Source organism: Dioscorea cayenensis, chromosome 6, assembly GCF_009730915.1.
Source record: "Dioscorea cayenensis subsp. rotundata cultivar TDr96_F1 chromosome 6, TDr96_F1_v2_PseudoChromosome.rev07_lg8_w22 25.fasta, whole genome shotgun sequence".
Lineage (NCBI taxonomy): Eukaryota > Viridiplantae > Streptophyta > Magnoliopsida > Dioscoreales > Dioscoreaceae > Dioscorea > Dioscorea cayenensis.
Genome location: NC_052476.1, coordinates 14,099,181 through 14,126,945, shown reverse-complemented (window position 1 = coordinate 14,126,945; position 27,765 = coordinate 14,099,181). Strand labels below are relative to the sequence as shown.

General features: G+C 34.6%; 2 protein-coding genes and 1 long non-coding RNA gene across 3 annotated transcripts in view; 1 reads left to right on the top strand and 2 right to left on the bottom strand.

The window, feature by feature from the left end:
- Positions 1 to 4,551: 4,551 nt before the first annotated feature.
- On the top strand, positions 4,552 to 10,148 carry LOC120262790 (transmembrane protein 50 homolog). The gene is made up of 4 exons (XM_039270677.1): positions 4,552 to 4,780; positions 4,881 to 4,974; positions 9,643 to 9,795; positions 9,887 to 10,148. Exons 1-4 carry the CDS (start codon positions 4,645 to 4,647, stop codon positions 9,921 to 9,923), a joined length of 420 nt encoding a protein of 139 aa, XP_039126611.1. The 5' UTR covers positions 4,552 to 4,644; the 3' UTR covers positions 9,924 to 10,148.
- Positions 10,149 to 12,492: 2,344 nt separating this feature from the next.
- Positions 12,493 to 14,212, bottom strand: LOC120263743. The gene is made up of 3 exons (XR_005537121.1): positions 14,145 to 14,212; positions 13,304 to 13,960; positions 12,493 to 13,233 (listed from the first exon to the last, which is right to left on the bottom strand). It is a non-coding gene; the product is annotated as an uncharacterized LOC120263743 (long non-coding RNA).
- A 10,156-nt stretch (positions 14,213 to 24,368) lies between these two features.
- The window catches only part of LOC120263419 (translation factor GUF1 homolog, chloroplastic), a 51,715-nt gene continuing 48,318 nt past the window's right edge, over positions 24,369 to 27,765 (bottom strand). Inside the window, exons 20-22 of the mRNA XM_039271309.1 lie at positions 27,343 to 27,418; positions 27,215 to 27,255; positions 24,369 to 24,748 (exon numbers count right to left, since the gene is read on the bottom strand). Of these exons, the coding sequence (XP_039127243.1) occupies positions 24,653 to 24,748; positions 27,215 to 27,255; positions 27,343 to 27,418 (213 nt within the window). The 3' untranslated portion in view covers positions 24,369 to 24,652. The remainder of the gene's footprint in view (positions 24,749 to 27,214; positions 27,256 to 27,342; positions 27,419 to 27,765) is intronic.

Sequence of the window (27,765 nt, the reverse complement as noted above, 5' to 3'; positions counted from 1 at the left end):
GAACCGTGGTCAGGTCTAGTCCTACCCTATCATTAGATCTTGTAACAAAAACTTGTACCTCCTTTCAAGTAAAAAGAGAAATCAATAAATAAATGAGGCATCCTTTGCCTAGTCTTTTAGTCAATTTTTGGAGGTAGCTCAAATTAAGCCCTTGACTTAGCACCAACACATGATACTAAAATGACCAGAGTTGTTCTTTGCAAGCATCACCATCCAGATCTACTTAGTTGATAAAAATAAGAGCTACTTGTTTGAGTCTAGCCACCATATATGACATATGTTTACAGATTTGTGAGCCTTGTCATTTTTATGCACCGATAGAAAAAAAAAAGAACATATATAACAACACATGATTGAGAACCAGTACATGGCTAGAGTCAAAGTAAATGATGGTTCCGGTGGGGGTGTGATGTGTTAAGTTCACTCAAAAACTCACTCAAAAATCAAACACTCACACACAATCAAAACAAGATAAAGGAGACAAGGAAATTGGTAACCTAGTTTGGCACAACCTTGCTTACATCTGGGGGGCGAGGCCCTGAGAAACAATCCACTAAAAGAGATATAGGAACAAGGAGTACAGCACTCACTCACTCTCTCAATACAAATAATATCCTCTCAAGATTGCCCGACGGCCACACTCTCAACTCTCACCGAAAAGTCTCTCACTGTTTGGCTCATCCTAAATCTTCAAGTAGGATCTCTTATATAGATGCACCGACGTCTAATAAAGTTACCTCTTTTAGAATTCTCCACGGCTTCCTAACTTGGATACCTTCCAAAGTTAGATGTTGCAACACCCAGTTACAACATGGCCCACCTTACTGAACATGACTGAGTTCTAGCCAGATGCACCCGAATCTGTGACCTTCAACCTCCAGGTTCCTTCAGTCCGCCTCATAGCAGTTGACTCGACCCGAACTCCTCCTACCTGCAGCTGCTTCCTTCCTCAGGTCACTTCAGTAGGTCTCCCTCTCCCGAGGGACGTGCCCACCAAGGCACACGGGACTATCTCACCAAAGATAGCCACCGAAGATCTCCCGATCTTCTTTCCAAACTTGGCCCAAGTTTGGTCTTCCCAATGATCTTCTTTTGGCACATGAAATATTGTTAATAAACTTGATCTCATCTTCATCCAAGTTTAGTCTTCAATATCTTCAAGCATGATCTTCAATCATCCATGCTTGGATCTCCAAATCTCTAATCATATCTTATGCAATCTTCAATCAATCTCTACATGATTAGTCTCCATGAATAGTTTCGTCCATAGATAGCTCTTGGATCTTTCTTCAATAAGTGATGCTAAATATGGTCTTGATAATCTCCTTGGTATGTCTTTACCTTATTTAGTTTGTGTCTTCAAATAGCTTCATACCAAACTAAATCTTGTGTCTTCTAATAGCTTCATACCAAGTTTAACTTGTGTCTTCTAATATAATCTTCATGATCTTGAACTCTTGCCAATAATAGAATATTCCTCTCTCTTCAAATAGATCTTTCTAAAAAGGAGCTCTATCAAAGATATGAATAATCATCCCGGATCTTACCAAGGATAAATAATCATATCTAAAATAAAACTTACCTTTCTTGAAAAGATCATATAGTTTTGATGCTCTTACCAAAAATAGTTTATCATCACATGATTGTATTGAGAGGAATATCTACTAAATAAAGTCTTCAACCTTGATCTTCATAAAATCTCCACCTAGATCTTCATCACATGTCATGACCTCATCCTTTGCCACATCATCATCCTAGTCACCTTTTCTTTTGATGAGTCATTTCTAGCCACGTCATCATCCTCATGCCATGTCACCATTTGGCTTGTCATATAATGCCAATCCACGTCATCAGACTTAACAGTAAATTTTGTAAAAATCTAGAATGAAGATATGGAACCAAAAAATGCAATACTAACATAATCAGAAACGATAGAGAACAAATCTGTAATCGTTGTGAACACATATAAGATTGAATCTTACCAAACCAATAAACTAAATCTATAATACCAACACATAAGAACAACATAAACCAAAAGCACCATCATCAAGTCATGTATTTATTTATTTATTTATTTATTTGACAAAGGTAACAAGCACCATCAAAGGAACATGCAAATATAGAAGTGTATCAGTTACAATGGTTTAATTAATGATATTGTACAGATAAATTCTCCTTGCCATATAACAAAGGAGGAAAGAAAATACTATTCATCATACAGTAGATCCACACCAAGACCAGCAAAAACAATACTGATAAATAGTATTGAGCCATAATGTACACTATGTGAAAAGTACGACAAGAGCAAGGTTTCAAACACTTGCCATTTTGTGCATTTTGTGGTGAGTTACCACTGGAGTATCATTGGTTTCTCAATCAAGTTATGTAGTTGTGTAGCATTACTATGATGAAAATACAATCAATGGAAACCAGTAAATCATAGAATACCTTGTAAATAATAAAACAATGGCTTCACAAAGACACAGATCTGCCAAGGTAGATTTATTGAAGCTACTGCTAGTATGGGTTTAAAATTTTAGCTCTTTCCTAGAGGTATTTGGCTTCCTTATCTCTAGATTGCTTATCAGGGTTGTTACTTTTCTATTAATCTTATCCTTTGTTGTTTTACCAGCCTTATCTTTGTTTATCTCTCTTGAATTTGGTTTTTAATTGGGTTGCTTTTGTTGATTCAATAACTTTTTGCTCTATTTTTTTTTTAAAAAATTATTTCATTAAAGCAATTTTTCAAATTTTTGAATAGCTTCTTTGAGAAGAGGTTTTTTTCATTCTTTTTTTAAGATTTTGTACGAAAAAAACTAATTTAAACCACTAAAATGGTCACAAAATTTTTTAACTTATTGTCAAAGTGCTTGGGTTAAAAAAGGAAAAATAATCAATCCAAACAATGCCTCTTATGTCCTTATATTTCATTAGTGTATATAGTAGATTATTTTTTGGATTTTGATATACAGCAGATTATTAATGTCAAGAATTACATATATTTATAGTTTATTATTAATTATTTTAGAAGAAACTGTTAGAAAATCTCTTTAATTCTTCCAATCACATAAAAGAAACCGCTCAAAATTTCATACCCTTAAAAATCCTTACGCTGCAAACTATTTATTTTTAAATCCAAATTTATGTGAAATTATTAATATGCTTTCACCTCTATCTGTGCTAGTTACAGGTGCCTCGAAGAAGGTGAACTTGCCCTTGTTCATGCCAAGGAAGAGAGGCATCAGCGTGGGGCCTCAATAACAGGTACACCCAGTGACGGTCCCAAGTATTTCAGCCCGGGCTTAAATAAAAGTCGATGTTTTCATATTCGTCACCCTTTAATTTTTCTACGTTCTTAGCCCAACCATGGCCTCTCCTCAGTCCAACCATGACCAGTGGCAGAACCATAACTCATCGGTAAGAGGGTTGAAATCAACTACTATCATTGGTAGGGATGTTTTGAACAATTTCTCAAATTTTATTAAACCTTAAAATTTTAGCAAGTTTTAAATAAGAAAAAATTTTCATTACTAAAATTTTTTACATTTAGTCATGCCACATCATCAATTTAATTTTTTTGTAATTATTAAAAAAATTATAAAGTTTAGAACATTGTTTTTTTTTATAATTTCCATATTTTTTTGAAAAAAACTTGTTTTTAATTACTAAAATTATTAAAAACTTAACATTGCAAACTCTTGGATTTGAACAATGGCGGCTTCTATCATCCAACTCCCACAAACCACTCAAGCACATGGCTATTATATATTGACTAAATACAAAAAAAATATTATTAAATATTAATATTCATATAAAAAACCTTCATCGAACACGGTTCTTCTAAGGTTTTTCGGCCGATCAGCCCGGTGTGCCACCCATGTGGGTTCGCCCCTTGGTACACCTAGGCTCAAGCATGCTGGTGGGCACTTTGCTGTGGGAGCACCAATAAGAGCTTGAAAACTAATGCTAGGGTATAGACGCTCTTGTGCGTGTATATCGTGTGTGCCTCGTGGTGGGGGGCCGCAAGCGAGCCCGAGTGTAGGTGTGCCCATGGTTGCCTAGTCATGGAGACCGCCTAGAGTAGTTTTGGTGTTCTTGTAAAATAAAATATTTGAACAGGACCAAAAATTTAAAAAGTATGAAAAATAGGTATAATTTTCTGAACAATTCCTTTACAATTCTCAACTTTAACTTTTAGTCCCACTACTTTAAATTGTAACGTTTTAGTCTTTTTATTATTTTAATTTAGTTGTGTCAATCTTCCTAAACTCTGAACCCTAACCCTAAAGCTTAAAAAATAGGAACTGCTCATTTAAAAAGTAGTTGAGAGACTAAAATGTTACAATTTAAAATAACAGATTAAAAAAATAAATTTAACAAAATAGAGGGACTATTTAGAGAATTACACATAAAAAAAATACCACAAGAATTGATTAGGAAAGTAGTAAACTTCCAGGGACTTAAAAGTAGTTTTACATTTATTTATTTGCTCTTTAATTTTTTTTTAATGGACCTGTAATTTAACTTTTAAAAAGAGTTTTGTAAGGCTCCCAAGCAAAAAGAAACCCCAAAAAAAAAAAAAAAGAAAAGATAAATTCAAGCTGCGAGCAGAAGCAAACTCTCGCGTATCGATCGCAGAGAGTCATGGACAACTTCTTGTTGATGTGGGAGATCTTGGGACCAGGCATCGCCGGCGCGGTGTTCGGCGCCGGCTGGTGGTTCTGGGTTGACGCCGTCGTCTGCAGCTCCGTTCAGGTCTCCTTCCTCCACTACCTACCAGGTAAAACCCTCAATCTCACTCTTCATGTCCCCCCCTTTTGGTTCTGGTTAGGGTTTTCCATAGATCGATTCTGATCGCTGTGGGGATGGTGGATTTGCAGGGATTTTTGCTACTCTGGCGGCGCTGATGTTCAATTGTGTTAATAAAGATGATATTTCTTATGATTACTCTCCCTATGGGGAATCTGAATGGAGGTGAGATCAATTCCTACTACCAGTTCATCACTTTCTCTAGTATTTGATGTTTTTCTTGATTGTTTGGGTTTTTGGCCAAAGATGAATTTTCTTTTATATGCAAATTAAAACTGCATTGCTTTGCTTGTTTTCTTGAAATATTTTATTTTCTTTTTAAATTTATGCTCAGTTTAAATTAGATAGACATATGAATTGTTAAAAAGGGTGAATTTGAGATCTTTGCTTATTACTAATCAAAATTTCATAATTTTTGTCATTAATGTGGCTTAATGTTTTATATAGAATGTACTCTTGGATTGGTGGTGGCTGTTGTTTCTTGTTGTACAAACATTGTGCTAGTCTTGGCTTTTTGGACATTGGATACTTATTCTAAACCTTTCCACTATTTGAAGCACAGAGAAATTTTGTCTGCTATCGATAATGCTATTTATTTCTGAAAAGTGCCAAGGGCTGTATGACGAGATATTTATAAACATATAGTTGGTTCAGTATTGCCTTCTTGTTAATTGATGGAAAGTGTTCATAAATGATAAAATCCACAACATTCTTTACCTACTTTGTCAAGCTTATAAACTCGCAACTCATATGATAGGATTTAGTAAATCATTGATGTTACAAATATGGGGTTGTTATTGGAGGATATCTTTTGAGATTCTTTTGACTTTGAATCTAGCACCAATCTTTACATTTTAAGGTGCTTGCCAGTCATAAAAATCTTCTTGTTTTTTGTGGATGTCTCTTCTCTTGGGTTTTCTTGGCCATACTGCACTATGAAGTACGCCACAGCTGTAAGAGATTAAACTTTAGAAAGCAATAGGGTAACGTCTGAAGTCACCAGCTAATCATCACTTTTGTGGCAAGCCAATTTTGTGTAGTTAAGTTGATTCAGCATGAATTTTTCAACAAGTTTTTCGTTGTTTAGTCCACATTCAATTTATATTAGTAAATTTTTCTTTGAGGCTTCTTTTCATCAATTTTAAGCCATAGCTAGCCATTTAATTTGAGGAGAAGGCTTCAAAATGATTGTTGTGGAAGAATTTATAATCAGAAGGTATCTTAAGTAAGTTGGTTCATTGACCCTTTAACAGAAGACTCATATTTTCTATTCCAAGTTATTTGACACTTTAATGATTAGGTAATATCTACTTTCATTTTATTCCCTCATCCTTATTTTTCCTCTTATATCTACTGCTGTGAACTACACTTGGTACGGACGCATGATTCTGCTTCTATTGTCTTTTCATGTCTTGAAGAAAAAACAGATACAACCATGTAGCCTTTTATTGCTAAAAGCTATTCTTTGCTAAGATATCATTGATATAGGTGTATAATTATTAATATTACCGTTTCTGTTATTATAGTGATAAAGGGTAAAGTCAAATTTATCCCTTATAGTTTGCTGGTCAGTTATTAGCAAGTTTGCCTGATTGCAATCCTAAAGATAATTTCAAATACATGAAACTAACTGATAACTTTAGTGTTTGAAATATAACTATTTCTTGCTGAATTGAACGTTTTTGAAGTTCTTGTTCATATTCCTTCTGGAATAGTGTGACTAATCCCAAAAGTAATTGCTTCTTGTTAAGTGTTTACTGATACAAGTTTAAAAATTTAAACACATACTCATTCTTATTTGAAAGTTGAATTGGATACAAGTGGAAATTTGCGCTATCCAGAGTTTAGACTTGTGCAAAATGGGTGACATGTTCAGCAGCATAAATTGAATGAATTTAGTGGTAGTCTTTATTGTTGCATTTAGATGGACAGATAGTCAAGAAGAAAAAGAAAGTTAAGGTAAACTATTTTCTTGTGTTTGTCTGTGTGAAGAAAATGAAACTTAATATATAGTAATTAATGCAATTTGCATTATAGGGATTTTCTTCTACTTTCCTTTACTTTGTTTCATTCACCTTTTCTTTTCCTCTACTTTCCCTAATTGCAAACTTAACGGAAAAGAATTTTTGAGTAAAGTTGGAAGCCCTAGATGTGAAGGGTTTTCAATGGCTCAAAGCCCTCTAAAATAACTCAACGACTATATTTAGAAAAAATTTGTCTTCAATTCCTTGACCTTCACTCCATAAGTTCTGCAAATGTGCTTCAGTAACCTATTCTGGGCCCAAGATAGTCTTGAAATTAGGCTCAAGATAGTGTTGAAATCTACCTTGAAACTAGTGTATGACTGATATTTGTTTAGAGATGAGCTTTAATAGAGCCTTGGAATTGGAATTAACATTTTATACTGAATGGGGTTTAATTGGCTGAATATCTGATCAAATTTTGGGTTTATTATTGGGTGAGATTGAGCTAGTGGGCTTAGCAGCTTGTAAATTCTGAAAGATTTTGGTGCTCAACTACAGCAATGTTTCTGTTTGGCAGTGGGGTGGTCTGTGTTCAAGCAAAAATGAACTGAATAGAGCTGGTGAGTGCAGCTACAATAAAATTGTATTCGTACTAGATGTTTCTCTTTGGACATGGAAGAAAAATATTTGGAAACGCATTCGAGGACTAGATGGTTAAATCTCGAAAGCTTGAAGCCAACCAAGTTTTGGTATACTTTGATAAATGAAGATAGCTAGAGGGTCAAAGATCAACCAAATTTCATGAGAGATGATGTTTTGTTGTATTAATTTGTGGTTGAAGATATACTTGAGGAATCTAATGGCTGTAATCTACTATATAAAGAAATGTTGTTGTGGATTAAAGTGGTTCAAACTTTAGTTTAGTTGAAATGATTAAGATGGAAATTACAGAAATATACAGAAATGATTAAGTATAAACATCATAAAGAACGGCAAGAGGGTCATAAGAAATGCATAACTTATGGCTTTAAGTGGGTTGTTTAGTTCTTTGGAGATGTAGGTGACGGATGTGAAAGGAAAGGGATGTGAGATTTAGTATCGAATGCAGTAAAGGGATTTAGTCAAAGATAGGGATATAAAGAAGGATTAAGGAATTTTTTTGATATGTTATGGGATAGAAGATGTCTTATGGAGGTTTAGATAAGCTCGTTACATTCGGGGCTGTCAGACTGACTGAGTGGTTTGTTAACATCTTGAAACTTGAGTTCATGTTGGCTTCTAGTTTTTGAGTAACATTGACTCTTGTGGATTAATGGCTTCATTAAGCTTATTTAATACCTGAATAGAGAAAAGTTATGATTATCATGGAATTCTGGGAAAAGAGTGACAGTACATGTATTAAGGTGAGAAATTATGGTTTCAAAAAGCTAACTATATTTTATACTTGGAAGGCTTAATAGAGGCTACGTCTGTATGTTTATATGGAGGCTATGCCACAGCATATTTTTGTCCCCTTAGACACCTAAAAGAGCTGTTTATGATGGGCTGGTTATTTACATCAGATGTAACCTATGATTTACTAAACTTGAGGGAATGCAATTCAAATTCTTACTTTAATGGTTGACTATCTCTTTAAAATATTATGATGGTCAAATCGGCTACCCCTCAATTTATGTTATTTCTTATATCTACTTTAATATTCTAAATTATAACTAATATTTGGAGAATTTTAGAGAATTTTCTGGCTCGTTGTAAATGTTGGGTACCTTGAGCAAGTGACTAGTTTTATCTGTTAATGGTCACCTACTTCCTCTGTTATTAGATAAGCAAGATAAGCCTCTTATGTTTTGTAAAACTCTCTGCATGTGATTATTAATTAAGAAATTCTTTGCCTCATGTCAGATCAACAAATTGGATTCTATAACCCGAATAGGTAGATGTTCTCAATGCTGTGTTGTATTTTATTACTGGTCCAAGGATTTTGCTGTTCCTGCTTAATCCAACTTCAAACCAACATTTTTGTTTTCTTCATCTTACCAGATTCACTCATGTTAGTTGGATACTGGTCATAACTTTATTAAATGAAAAGTTCGGCATATTATGTACTCTGGTTTGAGGCTTTGTGGCTTTTTATCATTCAGTCAGGCATCAGCAAAGAGTTGACAAACAATGTACAATTTATATTTCTACCTGCATATCGTGAAGTGCATCTAACAAAATATTCAATCTTATATATATATATTTTTTAATTTAAATCAAGATTTTCAAGTGGGAAAGTAAAACATAAATTGTATAATTGTTAAATCCTTGCTTCATGCTTGATTGGATCTGTATCCTTAATTTTGAGATTTTGAGTAAACCTTTCTCAAGTTTTAAAATGGTACAAAGTCTTGGTGTGTAACTCATATATATATATATATATATATAGATCTAGACTCTACACGTCATGTCAAAACTTTAGTGATATCTAAAAACTTTTTATTGATTGTCAGATACATTAATGCTTGTGTCAAAACTTCCCAGGCAGTGTGCAAATAGAGATTATCATACAGTTCGCACAGTTCTTCATATACAATAAATCCAGTTTTAACTATGCTCCGATAAAGTGCAATTATCAATTGTTCACAAATTTCACAATAATGTGTCTGGACCAAATGTGCATTTGTTGTCATGTATGATCTCTTTAGATGCATAAATTTTGAAATATATCCTATGATGCTATCACTGGCAAGAAAATGTGTTGCAAAATATGCACCGTACCCTGATATAGGTCCCTTTTCTTGTTGGATATCCTCACATTGCCGCATCTAATTTGAGTGTCAACAGAACTTTTGTCAATAGTACTAATGCAAGCCATTTTAAGCTGCAGAATCAAGCTCTGGTTGTTTCTAGCATATGTCATATCTTTTGTTTCTCTAGCGGGAGCGGTGGGATTACTGGTACAAGATGCACTTGTAAAGGAGGGCCCTTCAGCCTGGACCGGCGTTGCTGGCGTGCTCCAATGTGTATTTGTGTTAATAAGGTACTTACATTTACACTTTATGAGAAATGATATGATCATCAATTGGTGTGGCGCCTCTCTTTAACATGTGACTTTGATATTTTGTTTGCAGTGGGCTTATCTACTGGACCTGTCATTCTGAAGATTAAAATTTGTTCGGCTTTTGTTTCTCTGAATATGGAAGCGATAGACAAAGTAAAACCAAACTTTTATGTCTTATATTCATAACTTTAGAGTCAATTTGTATATGGAACAAGTGTGAAGATTGTAAATTATACTTGGTCTAATTTGTTGGCTGATGATCCCAGACATTGGAGGCTGTTTGTCTTCTCAAATGGAAATCATAAAATGCTAACAAAGGTTTTAAGCGTTTATGTGGCAATTCTATTGTGTAAATACAAACAAAATCCCAATACAAATTTTGTCTATGTGAATGCTGTTATTTATGAGGAACTCATGTAAAAGAAATTGAGTAAAAGCTACAAGTTTACTCCAAAAACAATCAGCATTCTGTTTAAAAACAAGCAGCAGGCTGACTTTCCTGATCTGTTCAGTAGGAATTAGAGGAATTACTTTAGGGGTATTTTTGGCTTGCAAAAATTTGCAATTTATTATATATCTATATAAAAATGATATTTTTTTTATTATATTTATTTATTATGAATCTTCTGAGTAACAAATCAATTAAAAAGTTTTTTATAAAAAAAAGGTTTTTTACTCCTTTTATTTCATTCATTCTGCAAAATGGGAAAAAATAAATTCAAAGCTTAATCTATATTTTTACAAATTTTGTAAATTAACTTTGAACTATTAAAATATATAAGTAAAGAAAAACATTTTATAGGAATATATTAGTGATTACCAAACTTTATAGAGATATACAATTAGTTTCTCATTATGTCATGACGAAAACCTTTCTTTTCAAAGGTGTTTTTATTGCTTTCCCACTAAATAACTAGAATAGAGATCCATTTAAGTTGTTCTCCTTTGAAAGTTACCCTCTATGGTGGCAGATGTGCTGGATAAATTTATGATAAATAACAAAAGAACAAAGCATTATAAAGAAAATGATCTCACTTTTTCTTACGGCTTGTTTGGTGGTACCTGAGTGAAATTATATGTAAATAAAATTATAGTGTAAATAAAATTTGGCTATATGTGAGTGAAATTACATGTAAGTAAAATTATAATGTAAATGAAAATACTATATTTCAACTATTTGGTTTGTTGTACATGAAAAAACTATATTTATTTTCTGTTAATTTGATTTGATGTAAAATTAAATGTATAGTTATCATATAAGTGAAATGGTAAGATTACCTTTGTTATCTATTATTTTTATTAATTATTTAATACTTTTTATAAAAATTAATTTAAGTAAAGTTAATTAATTAATTTAATAGATTATTTATTAAATTTAAAAATATTTAATATTCATTTAATTTTATTACTTGATTAAATTTATAATTAAATTTTAAAAACAATTACTCAATTAATTATTTTTATAATATTTTCAATTATAAAAAATTGTTGTCATAAAAATATTTAATTATATAAGTATTAAATTAAAAAATATTTAATATTCATTTAATTTTTTTACTTAAAAATATTTTTATAATTACTTTTTAAAAACAACATAATATTTTCAATTATAAAATATTTTTGTCATAAAATATTAAATCATTCAAATATTAAATTATAAAAAAAATTGATTTTTTAAATTGTATTACTTAAAAATATTTTCATAATTAAATTTGAAGACAATTTACTTTTTAAATATTTTTATAATTAAATATGAGATGGACATTATGGTGAGTGAATACTACTTACTTTTTAGCATTGTAACTTAAAGTAATTACAGTTGAAATGTTGTGAAAATGGATGAGATGTAAGTTCTACATCAAACCAAACAACTAGTTTTATGTAAAACCTCCGGCACATTACAGTTACATATACCTACTTACAAGTAACTAAACACGCTTGAAATATGATTTTCAAAAGTACGGTTTAAAAAAAATAAAATATTGAGAGGGATCTTTTACATATTATGTTAGTACATTGTATGACCCAATTTTTTTTTTTTTTAAATAAAAAAACAAGAGAGAAAAAAAAAAAATCTTACTAAGAACTCTATCTGCCCGCTTTCATGAGTTGCCCAAAAGATTTGGACTAGACTTGTTATAAGGTATACTGCATTGCACCATGAAAGTGATTCATTCCTATCTTGATGCAGTCCACTAAACTAATAAATAGCATCTCATGAAAATATTAATTAATTCGCATAATTGATAAGGTGGGGAAGATGCTATTCTTGACTCCACTATTGAATCTTCCATCTCCCCCCAAATTAACTTAGTTCACTGATGGAAAATATATATATATATATATATATATAAGAAACCGGTTTATACATCTTCTCTACCTTGAATACTCTTCTCTAGCACTCATATCATCTTTTTTTAATATTCCATCACTTTTTGTTGTCATAGCTTTCTAAAATTGGGTGTTTTATAGGGAATAAATTCTTATTTTGATTTTGTAAAAAAGATAAGAAAACATCACATGCTTAGTAATCTTCTAAATAAACCAATGAAACTAAAATAACATGACCGTAACCTTTAAAACATTGTAAACAAACATGAATCTCCGTTACCACACAAACTTCAAAATCAAGAATATCTAATAAAAGTGAACGAGCACCAATAATTTCGAAATATAAATGAAAATGCAGTGCGCATTTTCATCTCTGAATTACACCCTTACATCTAAATTGGTCATTTTTTTTGGAAGAACTTCTCAAAAACGAGAAGCTAATTTTATTAGAAACTAAACTACAACCACTACTCCAAACAAAAACAGAGGAAGCTAAAAAAAGGAAAAACAACAACAACTAAAAATTAAAACCGTTCTGATGGAAGGATCTCATGATCCAATGGGGCACATCTCTGCCAAAGAGAAACATATTAAGGTGACGATGTCGAAATCCATGAGCAGCGAGATTAATGGCCGGTTGCATCCATACAGGAGGGATCACATGGATCTTCGGGCGGTTTAACATGTCCAACATAAAGTTTAGATTAGAAATCTGATCTGCGAAGCGCCAAGAAAGGTAATGGTTGGGGTTCTCAAGGAGCTCGGTAGTGTTGATGTGATCAATGAATATGCGTCAAACACACAATCCAGAATCCAGAATCCAGAGCAGTTTGCAGAGCAACGTCAACGACGAGCAGGTTTTCGGAAGAGTTGTTAGCCATGTTTTGTGACGTACAACCTGCAAGGGAGATACGGTAATAAGCATCGACAAAGAAAAATCCAAAAGCCCTTACCTGCATGCTGGTGTTGGAGATGACATGAGTGAAGACGAGTTGCCCATCAGCGCAAGTCAAGTTATTCAAAATAATCCTTTTGCCAATGGGATCCCTCAGGCTGTGGGAGAAGTCTTTAACGTCAGCAATAGCTCTGCAGGCAATGACAGAAATTAGGATGACAATTCCTAAATATAACATTACACCGACAAGTCCAGATGTACCAAGCTCCAGCAGCAATGAGAGCTATACACCATTTGGAATGCCGATGCTCAACAATCCAAGCACAAGCAGAGAAACCATCATTCCATTGAATGTTTAAGTTTTCTCTAAGGTTGATGTAGTTCCATACACGTTGAGCACCAACACAACTACTGAATAAGTGATCATTCGTTTCCCTATGTACCCCATATAAGATACAAGGATTATCAGGGCCCCAAGTTCATACGATGCAGAAAGGCAGAAGTAGTTAAATGGCCATGGATGCACAGCCAAATGAAATGCCTCAAGAGAGGGGCAACAAGAATATGCCAAATCACATCCCAACCAGACCAACTATCAGCATAAGAGGAACCCTTGTTGATTTGGTGATATACAGCTGAAGATATCTTAGGACAATTGGATCTAGGCTGCCAAACCCAATGGTTCTCAGAATCATAATCAATGCTGGCCAGAGAAATGTTATCTATAACAAAAGTGCTTCCAAACAAATCAGTGAGACCAGAACGATCCCACTGATTACCCGAAACCAAATCATTAAGAGAAACTTGATGTAAATCAATGTCCATGTTAACGAAAGTAGGTTTGATGGCGACTAGGATATCAAAACACCAAGGGTCCCAAAGGAATGAAGCTTTATTCGGAGGGGGATGACATAAGCCCTGAAAAAACCAAGAACAATTAGGAGGGGATGATCATGCCAAAAATTCAAGCTCCCATACTTGTCCCTAAGAATATCAACCCAAATGAGGTTCTCATTGTTTATAAATTTGAAGATATGCTTGGCCATTAACGAGTGTTTAGCAAGAGATAAATTGAGGATACCTAAGCCCCCCTCAGACTTACCTGCTAAAATCGTATGACAACTCACATTGTGGATGCCCGTTCCATTGCTATTCTTACTCCAAAAGAATTTTCTAACGATTTTGGAAATCTCCGAAATGATGGACTCAGGAATAGGATAGACTGACAAAGTGTACACAACGATTGAAAGGAGTGTCGAGTTGATCAAGACTTCTTTAGCTGCATGTGAGAGATGAAAAGGAGTCCACCTGGCAGTGAGGCTTCTGATTTTCTCAATCATATGCTGAAAGCACCGAGCAGCATAAATTGGCACGACTGAGATTGAGGATGGAATTCCAAGATAAGAATTCCAAGATATTTGAAAGGGAAATTGGCACGACTGAGATTGAGGATGGAACAAATTCTATTGGAAAATATGCTTATTGAACCAGGAAGGAAAAAAGATCTGATATTTAGAAAAATCGGGTCTCTGACCAGTTAAATCAGAATAAATTTTCATGCAAAGATTAATATTCCTGGCAACCCGACGAGACGCATGGGAGACTAAGATCAAGTCATTGACGTACATTAAATGATTAAAGTTGTGTCGTAAACCAGCATTGAAACTAGGAATAAGGTTATTGCTCATGTCGAAATTAAGCAAGTTAGAAAGAACTTGAGAAACTAAGATAAAAAGATAAGAAGATATAGGATCACCCTGATGAACCCCGCGAGAGGAGGAAAACCAAGGTGAGGGAATACCATTAATGAGAAGAGAGAAAATGGAGACAAGAGGAGATCCAGGAGATCCAAATCGGGTGAAAATTCATTTTAGATAGAATAGCAAGAATTTCACTCCAATTAAGTGTATCATAAGCCTTTTCGATATCGAATTTAATCATCATCCTAGGGGGGGAGGAGAGAGATATTATTTTCACTCGAATGGGCAAACCTCTTGCACATCAATGATATTATCAAAGGAACATTGCCATTCACAAACCCTACTTGTTCAATACCAACAATTTTAGGAATGCCTTTTTTTAAACGATTAGCTAGAATCTTGGAAATGATCTTGAAACAAACATTGCAGAGCGAAACTAAGACGAAAGTCAGACACGAGTTTGGGGTTCTCTTTTTTAGGGATGAGAGTAATATATGTTTTCCCCCAGGAAGAAGGGAGAATAGATGTTTTGAAGAAGAACTGAATGGCAGCAAAAAGACGGTCCCCGATAATATGCCAAAAATTCCGATAAAATTCCACATTAAAACCGTCGGGGCCAGGGGACTTACCTGAGGGAAGCTCCACCAGAGTCCGATAGACTTCCTCGCGAGAAACATCCTGAATGAGATAGAGATTGTCCGACTCGGAGACCCGAGGAAGATCAGGGGGAAGCCCATCCAAAATATTCATATTATTATTCAGAGGAGCACTCCAAAGGTGGTGATAATAACTTATGAATACTTGCTCAATGGCAGACTAATCACAGAAGGTATTTCCGTTGAGATCCTCAATCTGCGAAATATAGTTAGTATGCGCACGTAAATGATAAATAGAATGGAAAAACTGAGTGCATCTATCACCATCCTTAATCTATTTAAGGCGAACCTTCTGAGCCCACTTACTGCTACTTTGGTCGCTGGAGAGCAGAGAGCTTAGCGTAAAGCTCCATCAGGGTGTTAAAAGAATTATTATCAAGGTTAATACTTTCAAAATTCAGAAATTAAGTCTTCAGTGCGATTAATGGCGGAATCCAAATCATTTAAACCAGAAGACTTCCAGGAAATCAACTTGGCTCGAGTACGAGAAAGCAAGTGAGAAAAGGCTTGCATGGGGTTACCATGGGGGGAGATATTCCACGCAAACCTCACAACACTATGGCAACCCACAAAGTCGAGCCATAAATTTTCAAACCTGAAGACGTGCTTACGGCGATTAAGGAGAGTACTGATCGTGAGGAAGAGGGGAGAATGGTCAAAAAAAGAGCGATGAAGATGTTTAAAGTTGTAGGACTTAAAAAAGTGATTCCACTTAATATTCACCAAACAACGATCAAGCCTGGCCCAGCGGCGAGCTGTGCTAAGCTGATTGTTACACCAGGTGTAAGGGGAACCAATATATTTTAAGTCCAGAAGATTATTATTATCGACAAATTCAAGAAAAAAAAACTTGATTTACTATTATAATAGGAAAACGGACCACCCTTATGCTCAGATCTAGAGAAGACAGAGTTAAAATCCCCCAAAATGAGCCAAGGGAAATCAAGATTATTAATTTTAGAAAGCTCCTGCCAAAGAAGACACTAACTACAGCAATGGAGAGAGTTATAAATCACGAAAATAATAAAAACTCAAAGACGACTGAGAAGTCACGGCCAGGTGAAGAGCGCGACGAGAAGAGACAAGAGGAGTGATCTTACCAATGATAGGGTTCCAGATGACAATGATACCTCCTGAAAACCCATCGGACAGGATCGTAGCCCACTGCCATCTCCTGGGGATTTTGCTATAGAAACGATCAAGACGTTCCGAGTTGGCCCGAGACTCAACAAGACAAATAAGAACCGGTTTGAGGATTTTAATGAGCTGGAGATAGTAAGTGTCATGAGCAGAGATACCCCATGCAGTTCCAACATAAAATTTTAGTCGTATTCATTAGGAAACTAATGAAAGAGAGAGATACAAAACCCAAACAAACTGAGACGAGAAATAACGAAGACACAGAGAAAATAAAGCAAAGAGGTTAGGAGCGGGAGCTTCCCGCCTCTACCCTCCCTTTTTTCGGCGACACTTCGCTGGTCTGAGAGTTTTTCCGAATCAGAGCGTCTCTTCTGGCCTCCTCTTGGTACTAGTTGAGGGTCATATCGTCATCCGGATCACCATCGTCGGATATTTCCTCATCTTCATCAGCAGATAGATCCTCCTCATCAGAGCAGTCCTCCTCCATGAGACCCGGATCCAAAGCAGAGGACACCTTCTCCACCAGGGAGGAATGAGACTGGTCTCCAAGGTAAGCGGGGGAAGCTTTAACTTGCAAAGATGCACGAAGGATGGGGGAGGGGAAAAGAACCGAGACAGATAACTGCTCTTTCCAACGTCTCGGGCAGGGAGTTTGAGGGACAGATGAGTGCAGGGGTTAGGCGAAAAGTTGGCATTGGGGATTGGATCGAGGCCTGGGGAGAGGGCAATAGCAGGCGCACTATCCCCGGGATTAGGTGAAAAGATCTCAGGAGATGGATCAACGGCTAGATTGGTAGGACAAGGGTTAGAAGGAGAAAAATCCGGAGTGTCAGAGATCTGGTTACTACGGCTCATGTGGGAACCAAGGAATCGCCCTCTGTCAACGAAGGTTCTTCGGCCACGTGGGCTACCGGAGACGGGATCACGGGAATCCGCGCCAACGGCGCTCGACCCAGCTGTAGGGCCCAATGGCACGTGTTCGGAACGAGAAGCACCGCAGCGTCCTTGAGCCCTACCTCGTTGGCGAGAGACCAAAAGCCACGGTCCGTACTCCGTCTCCGACAAAGGCATAGTCGACTTCGAGGGATTAGCAGGAGAGAGTTTCTGAGGCGGGGGATCAGATATGTCCATCTGCTGTTCATCCTCCATGGAAACCTGGACGGACTCCACCACCGGCACTCCCAGGGTGCAAGCGGGGGACGGGTATCACCGGCTCCCATAGATTCAGGACGAGCACAGGACTTGCTACCATGACCCACCAGCCTGCAGTTATAACAAAAGGTCGGCAGGAGTTTGTAAAGGACAATGACGAACACATGGTGCGTATCATCCCCGAGCCAAAACCCCCGATAAAGGGGCTTGGAAAGATCGATCTCAATGCAGACACGGGCGAACCTAGATAGGGTCAGAGTGGAGTTGAGATCATCAATTTTGATAAGGTTTCCAAGGTTCCCAGCAATCGTTTCAAGAGTCTCACCATCCCAGCATTCTACTGAGAGATTGTGGAACTGAACCCATAACGCATCAGTATTAAGCTTAGCAAATGAAGGTTCAAAAAGGGTTTCCAGGGAGACAGTTGCAGTATAATTCCATTCACAGACCATGGACCTCCAAGTAGGAGATGTTTCATTGCAAGTTCAGTGGAGCATCTAATCAATAGAAAACCATTTGGTAAGTCTGAGATAGAAATTTCTCCAAATTCTGCCTATTTAGAAAGGAGAGTAGACTTCACTTGATCGAATGTAGGAGGCTTTCCAAACAATTTTCCATATAGAGCATACTGAAAGTTCCTACGACCACGCCCGAGCGCCTTAGCATCTAGTTTAATGAAGCTGGTGGTGGACGCCTTGAGTTTTTCCAAGACTTGTTCATTATGAAGAGGGGAAGCATTGATTGTTTGAGTGAGATGAAGCGATTTGGGACCAGGACCGATTTTGGGAGCCCGGGGGAGGGGGTTGGCCCCCGCTTGCCATAGCAAGAGGGGAGAGAACGATGGCCTCAGAGAGACGACAGCGAGAACTAGAGAAGATGTCATATGTTTGTATGTTAGTTCTCGGTCATTACATTTAACTATATCACTTAAGTGGCGGTAATTCCATTTATTAATATTAAATTAGTAAGTTTTTGAAAGTCATGTGATTTTTCTAGTAATATAACTACTTGTGTGATTATAAACATAAATGACAATTTTTTTTAAATCTTAATTTAGGAAATACTAGCTTGTCAATATGTGTTGCCACGCCAACAATCACATCTATATACAATATTGGTTTCATCCCCTGATGGTCTCACTAATTGACACGTGATACATTCTTAATAGAGCGTGGGGTGTTCCGCATGACCATTCTAACTACTTACTCTCTATCTCTCGATATGTATATATTCTTGATATGCAGAAATTCTTGATTTAGTGTTCTCACAACCTGACAAGTAATTACTCTCTCCTTTCTCTTTTCCTCTTAATAGAAAAATATATAGGTCTTTGTCACTCTCGTTGTTGTTATGATAATTGATATTAAATATTATTAAGGGGGGCACGTGTGACTTTTCTATTGGGTTTTGCTTTGACTTTCTTTGTTGCGGGCTCCACATCTTTTTAAATATCATTGTCTTATTATATAGATATATGTGTAATCATACATTATATTGTTATATCATATGATAATCATCCAAGCATCTCTCCTACCTCAAGCAATCATAAATGTACAGAATCCACATCAAGCACTATTCCTTACGAAGCAAAACCTGGCTTGCTTCTGATTAGAGATTTCAACATGTCTAAGCTCAAAGGTCTTTAGGAGGTTTCGTTGTTCCAAGATCAATGCATTAGAGCTAGAACATCTCCGTGATTGGAGCTCCAGCATGTCTACATTTTCCATGGCAAGTATCTCAATGTGGTTCAACCAAAGATAACCAATTGTCTTGTTTTTGGTTTACTCATTGTGGAAAATTTATTTCATAGGAGGTACAAGATTATTGAGAGGTGATATCAAGAAAAGTATTATTATTTTCATTATTTTTCCTTGAATTTCGATTCAAAGTTTGTGTTTTTTGGTTTTGGTTTTGTTCACAATGGATATGAGATTATAGAGAAGAAGAGCTCCAAAAAGATACCACTTTCTTTCAAATTTTTTGGTAATTCAACATTTGATTTTGTTTGTTTTATTTTTATTGACCAATATTAGATTGGAGAGAAGAAGAGCTCAAGTACCATTTTTCTCTTTTTTTATTTAAATATATTTTCTTGAATTTTGATTCAAGATTTGAGTTTGTTGGTTTTTTGGTTTTTTGCTTTTAAATGCAGAAAAGAAGAAGATTGAAAGGTAAGTGTGGAGAGGTATTCATAATTATTTTTTTGTTTGATTAGAAATTAATTTTGAAGCTTTTTTTTTTAATTTGTTCTCAATAGAAAAATTCAATTTTTAGTTTTTTAATTAAGTGTTTTGTCAATTACTGTAATGTTTCAATTCTCTCCTATAATACAAGTCTAAAACTATCACAGCTTGCAATAAAAAAATTTCCTGCACATCTTTTGTTTTATATATTAAATAAATAACAAAATCACAACTATATAAAAATTTAAAATTTATCTTATTGCTTGTCCAATGAAGCTCATTTGCTTCCAAACATATGCAAATAATAATAATAATAATAATTTTATTATTATTATTATTATTATTATTATTATTATTATTATTATTATAAAACTTCATTCATGGATGTTCGTCCAGACAACTCAACAACACAAAATGAAAGCAAAATAAAAAAAAAATAAAACATGAAAATAAAAAAAACAAAAATGTTTTTGTCTAATATCACTTTTAATATTTCTCTTAATTGGTCAATTTGACATTTTCTAATCATAGGTTACTTTATTATCATAATAGGTAATATATAAATATTAATATAAATAAGAATTCATTGACATAAGAAGAAAGTTCAGTTTTTTTAAAAAGAAATTTTGTGCTAGTAATATCTGTTAATTTAATTAAAAAAATATTTTCATTTAGAATATTTTTCCTACTTAAAAAATATTTGCTATCATGTATGAATCTTATTATATTATTTACTTCTATTATTTACCATATCTAATCACTCTTATTTGTGTAAAAACTTTACATGTGTATATAAATTTTAAGATACTAATCATACTATATTATATTGTTATTAAACTCTACCAAAATTTCGTGAACCCTAATTTATGAAAAAATATATATTTATATGTTTACACATACCCATAGTATTAGCGCGGGCCGCCATGCTAGTTGTTATAAAAGCAAACCTCTATGCTGATTAGCGCCACATTAAATTTATTTATTTATTCATTATAATTTTTGGCAATGTAGAGAAACTACCCTCACAAAAATCCTCCCCATAATTTAGAAAGGAATCGAACCATGAGGCTTAAAAACACTATCAATTGCGATGAAGAAGGGTACAACTCTTCCAATAGAGGACTTATAGGAACTAATTTGAACAAAATGTAACAATATCTTGCCTTTCAGATGTAGTGCATGAACACTGTAATAAACAAAATTGTGCGCACAGGGTATCGAACTTGCGTCAATCCATGCACTACCAAGTGTTTTTACCACCCGACGAAGCAAGTGTTGGCAAGCACATTAAATTCTATCAATCACATTTTCATCCCCATGACCAGATAATTTCAAATAAGTAAAAAATAACCTGGCATTTGAAGCAGCTTATTGCTAACATCTGTTACGGCTAGTTGCCGCATTACGCAAACGAAACACATGTCAAAAAAAATTATTAATTTAATATTGACCAAAAGGAATCGTATCATCTTAGCAAAAGAGATAACTCGTGTCAAATTTGCACATAATTCTAGTAGTTTTTGCCCTAAAGTGCACTTCAATATATAATTCATAAAATATCAGTGCAGGACAAAACCAAATTATAGCTTTATTATAGATCATATTTCAATATAGGATCGGAGAAAACCTATCATTATGACGCACAGAGCGGGGGACTCACAATCCCAAAAGACTGACCTGATAAGATGATGTTACCCCCCACATTTATGCATATAGACTCTTCCTCAATTAGGCGATGTGGGACTAAACCGAGCTTGCAACATATTATTATTATTTCATCTTCTTCTACAGTAACAGGTCACATTGCTTGGAAGAACCTGTTGGAGCTTGAAACGCAAATAATGATACAGACACAGCCTCAGCAATATGCAGGATTACTCGCTAGGAATCCAGTACCATTGAATCAACAATTTTTATACAAGTAATAGAATCAATTAAATCTTTGCACAAGACTATTATCCAAAACAGCACTCCGATAAAGTCGATAGTATTAGTATAGATAATGCATAATGGCAAATCTATTTCAATGACACAAACTCATACTTGAGACAAGTCGGATTAAAAGCTATTTGAACATTACAAGTTGATCACCCAGTACAAGTTGTCAAGGCAAAGAGCAAAAAGCTACCTGATCCATGGCGAGGATTATTTGTGACCACCTCGTTTCCCCTTGTGATAAAGCCTTTTCTTTTTTTTCTTTTTTGGCCAATAATAACATACTCAATCCATTCAAACAAGATTAAGAGTTGTATATTAACTTCAAATTATATTGCAAAGCAAACAAAAATAAAATTTCACAAGTGAAATGAAAATTAATTTACAGAAGGTAGATTAGATAAATCACGAGTAGAATGAGGAAAAGTAAAATACAATCATAACATCTCATGCAAGTAATCCAAAACAAAATCACACATGCAGCTAATGAAAGCATGGCCTGACCAGTCTAGCCAATTGGTTTGATATAACCTTCATCATCACCATCATCTATATGCAACATCATCATTTTGTTTATATCAAACCATTATTGGTGAAGAAGGATTTTGTTTGCACTCCCCATTTGTTGTGCAAGATCCACTCGTTAGATCAAGGAATGATAAATATACTATTGTATACACTTCTAACAGTGCGATTGCTGTACTCACTAGAGCCATCCCTACATTGTCATATATACCGCATTTGCAACCGTCATTGCCAATATGTAATTGCGTGTGATACTCTGGTACTAGACTATATACTCATGAATCCAATGATACACCTTGTGTGTGATGCCTTAATTTTGTAGAATGTTGAATAGCACCATGTCTCCTATGCCTGTCCTCTTAAATATTTAACAATTCTATTGCACCCTGGTCTGATAGAATACATCACTAATCGCCCAGCAGCAGAGATGTGTTAAAAGATAACCAAACTAGCACATATCCCTCTCTGTACGGTATGGCTTGGTATGCACGTTGTAAGTGTAATATCCAACCTCCACATTTTTGTCTTTAAAACATATGGAGATGATAGAAAGGGAAAATACCCCATTCTTGTTTGACAAAGGCCACATTCAAACTCCATGCCATCTTAAGAAGAGTATGAGCTTTTATATCACTGTCTTATGCGTCTTTGAAAGTCTATTTTTTTGAAGAATGCATGGAAAATGGAAATCAACTTCTGACCACTGTAGCAATATATGGCTCTACCAGAATAAGATGGACATGGTGCACTTGATGTGATAAGCATCAACAATATTGCGTATGCCACCAACAAAAGTTCAACTCTTTGTACAGAAAGTGGAAAATACAAGTTGGTTATTAGTACAAGAATGAGATACTTCTCTTTCTATTATCCATATGCTCTGAAGGCACATGTAAGGATAAAATTTTGCACTTATTTATAGAGTATGGCAACCTATATTGTCCAGATAGAGATATGGACTGATTTTGCAAGCTTGAATGTATCCCAGTTGTGATATGATGACCCTATGACTATCCCCGGTCAAGCTGTAATGCAAAAAATTAGCAGAATGTCTCATAAGATGTCTTGGAAGCATGGAAGGCAAGACATACTTCCTCTACAAAAATAAAGTGTCCAACATGGTATGAAGTATTATCACACATCATATATATTGACCATTTTTTAGCTAAAACACACTAAATATGTGCTACATGACTTTGTTGAGATAACTCTAGTGATTATAGTTATGACAAAGTCAGATGTACCCAAAATCAACATAGTTATTATTTTCCTATAACATTGATCTACCAGCTAAAACTTACACGACCAATGGGGAGAGTGCAAACTAAGTGTATAAGGAATATTGAGCGCTCCTCCATAGTTTGGGTTCAACTTGGATGGAATGTTTTTGCACCTTAATATCCACTCTGTCAATGTTTGAACTGAATGTGGCTGGTCCTTCTTCACTAAGCAGATCCCAAGAAAATTGAGGATAAAGTACTCCAGGACTCATGGTTGACGGCAGAATCAATAACACATCAACCACAGGGCCTCCTATATCATTCACTAAAAATGTGACTTGTTTGGTACACATTGATATTGCCATTTCTTATTCTTCATTGTACCTGAGATAGTTTTTTCTATGCAAACTTTTTACTTATTTCACTCCAAAAGGCGATTTTGCTTTAGTCTGCACAATAAGTTATTCAGAAATTTATGTAAAAGCATCCAGCTTTCAAGAAAGGAGTGCATTATTGAATGGGAGAAAAAAGGAAGAGGCTGTCACATAGAGGGCAAACAAAGGTGGAAGGAGAGCTTGCTTAGACTCCCCTGCTGAAGCCTGTGCAGGTGCCATCCCTTTGTGACTAGCCTGGACAGCCTGCAATGGTTGTTAAAGCATTGTGCCTAGAGGTCTGAGGCAGGCTGTCCAAGTGCAGTTAACTAAGTCTCAGGATAGACCAAGATGATTTGCCATGATATTTGCTAGTTGGGTACATTGACAAGGCTCAAACATGTTCATATTGACAAACACTTTCCAAAACATGCAATTTTGAAATTGAAACCCACAAGTTTTAGTCATTTTTGATAAATTTTGTTTATATAATACATATTTGTGGATAAAAGACTAAGTAAAATCATATTTGTGAGAACCAATCATGTTTGGACTGGTCCAAAACAGGTAACTAGAGATGTACCAATACTCTAGGATCAAGCATTGAGGAATACTGACCATGAGATGGGCGCCATTTAATCAATTCTAGGTCCCAAATATAGGCTGAGAAGATACCGGTTGAGAGATCCACAATGTAGTTCTTCGATCAGAATTGGATATGCCAATTATCAAATTACCTCCTTTTCCAATCTCAGGACAGCCATGAAAGCTTCTTGTGGAACTTCAACCCTGCCAATGGCTTTCATCCTTTTCTTTCCCTCAGCCTAGTCATAAATAATAACAAACAATGGAGATTGGTAAGTGCATATCTCAAACTTCTAACTGTTCTACAGAAAATATAAATTCACATCTACAATTTACAAATAAAGCACAAAATCAAAGAATGGCTATCAACCTCTATTTTCACAATTAGGTTAACATTAAAAACATAAAAAAATTGAAAGCCCTGGTTTACAAACTTACAAACTTGGGTAAGGCGTGCCAATGGATTATCTTCAAGAGGTCAATTGATGTACTTGGATTTGATCAAGGGCAGGTTTTCAAATTATCCACTTTTCCAGGTCAATAGCATCATTCAGATGGACGATATTCAAAGTAATAGGCTTCACTAAGGGTGCAGTGAACATCCGAGCAGTAGACACTATGATATTGCATATGTCAATGCATATTGTAAAATGGTTATATCTCTGTGCAGAAGTATATCTCTATAATAAAAATCATGCTTAAAAAAGATCAAGTATCAACTATTGAGATATATGATTCGTGAATGCCAATAATTTTTTAGTAGAAAATGCACAATTTGGCTTAGAGACGATCATAGATCCCAATACTCAATCCTCCCATTCATTTAAAACATTATAACAGTGTATTAAATCGATTAAAACCAAGTTTGGTTAACCAATGGGTCAACAATCACTCTTTCTTAACAGAAAGGATTTGTAGAGGATCAACTTGGATGAGTATATTGATAATCTTTAAAATGAAATTCAATGGTGGATTCAGCAATTGTGGAATCCTACAATGCCATTCTCCCTTCATGTCAATATCTGTGTGTGCGCAAGTGTGTGCGTGTGTGTGGGGTTGTGAATGAGAAACAGACAGCTGTTATAAGATTAATCCTTATTATCTTTATGAGAAGTATATATATATATACCATGTTTATCCGTCAAATCATATAAAACTGATGGTTAATTAAAAGATCAAATACCAAATACATTGGGGAAAAATGCAAATTAACAATAAGTATATTCTTATTTCCTTAGTCATTTAGAGACGCATATTAGAAGATTATCACACATGAATTATAGGCATTTCAAAAGTTCATTAAGTTAAACACCCCGAATTGCATCCAATTCAAGCAATTAAGGAGGGTTAGCACAATTTTGCCTATCAGATGCATCTTCATTATTTTAATCTTCATAACTTTAGCATTTAAAATAGTGTCTGAACTTCAATAATTATTAATTCCACTAAATATTTTTTTATTTCATACATTAAAAAAAAAATCTTGCAAGGCCTTTGAGTGGTGTTTTATTGTGGTATAGCCTGGGTTATCCCACCACCTCCAACCAAAACACCTTCCACAACTGCTTTTTCCTTCAAAATTTAAATAAATAAAAAAAATATAAACTAATGTTTAAAAGAGTTATTCATACCACCTCTACAATAGAAGAGTTGGTATTTCATTTTCCTCCCAACTAAAAAGTTGAGGGTTCGATTCTAGGTTTGTCCACATTTATATAAAAAAAAATACTCAATATTAATTCTCCAAGTGATCATATTTTACCTTATTTATTTGAAAAGGAGTTTTAGTTACACTTATCTTCCTCCATTTAACTCCTTGTAATAATTTTTCTTTTTAATTTGCAATCTAAATCTTCTATTGTGTTTGAATTACCTTATTATTTTTTTAAATTCAATTTTTTTTTATATTTTCTTATCTATATAAATTGATTATTGTCTTTCAATTTATTTTAATTATAAGATTTTAAAAAAAAAATCCTTTTTACTGTAATTTAAATTTTAATATGATTTAAAACCCTTTTCTTAAGGTCTATTTTTCTAAATAGAACTTGTTTTACTGCAACATTATCTAAAAACAATGTAATTCGCAATATTTATATACATAGACCTAGAAAAAACTTGTTTTACTAAAATGTTCGCCACCCTTCTAAAACCAACATGATTCACAAATCTAGAAACTTGCACAAAGGCACATGTATGTCTATAGTATCTATATATAATATAAAAAATATAATATACATATAATAACGGCAATGTCCATTGACCCAGTTTCATTAAATTCAAGTAAATACTCTGATGCTTGGATACTTGACACCAGCATTGGTGCCTAATAAAACTACTTTGTAATTATTTATAATAGATCAACACTCATTTCCATTACCAGATGAGAGAACCATCCGCTTGTGGAATTATTTTGGTAAATAGTTACTTTTCCTTTGCTTCAGAGGAATGCTATAATGTGCCTTAAGATTCTACTTACCAAACCATCAAACATGGTCTAAAACAAATGAAGGTGAAATGTGGCATTTATCTTAAAAAATCCTAATGTTAAAGAATCCTCTCTATATTTCTACTCCAAGATTTAATACATAAAATATAAGATTAAAGATAAACAAAAATACATTGAACACTAATCCAAACTCACATAAGTTATACAGAAACTAAACCAGATGGACTAATGACAATGGGAGCCAAAAACATCTTACCTGCTTTCTTAGCAACTTCTTTTTTCGTGTAATATCACCACCTGTAAAGAAAGTTTACTTTTGTTATTATAGAAGTAATCATTTACTTTTTGTTTTCAAGAACTTAAAAATAACACTTTCTTACATACCATAGCATTTTGCCAGGACGTCCTTTCTAATTGCTGACAAAGATTCACTTGCAATCACCTTCGCACCGATGCATGCCTGTACAACAAGCTCAGTTTCTCACTGCTGTAGTACAAAGGAGGTTAAAAAAAAATTGATTATTGAACCCATAAGTGGTAGCAAGAGAGCCTCCAAACATGGGCCTAGCAATATTATATGCAAAACCCAAAACTGAATCTCTGCTACAGAGAAAAGGTTGCAAGACAAGAATTACAAGCGGAAGCAATGGATGTAAACTGTATGCCTTCAGTAATAATAGAAATAAACCTGTTAACTGCTTCTTGTCATTGTCACAAGTGTGAATAAATGTTCTCTGAGCCATCCAAAAATTAGGGATTTGTTAGACTGTTTTTCTCATCAGTTTTTGTATGGTATCCAAGCTCAAG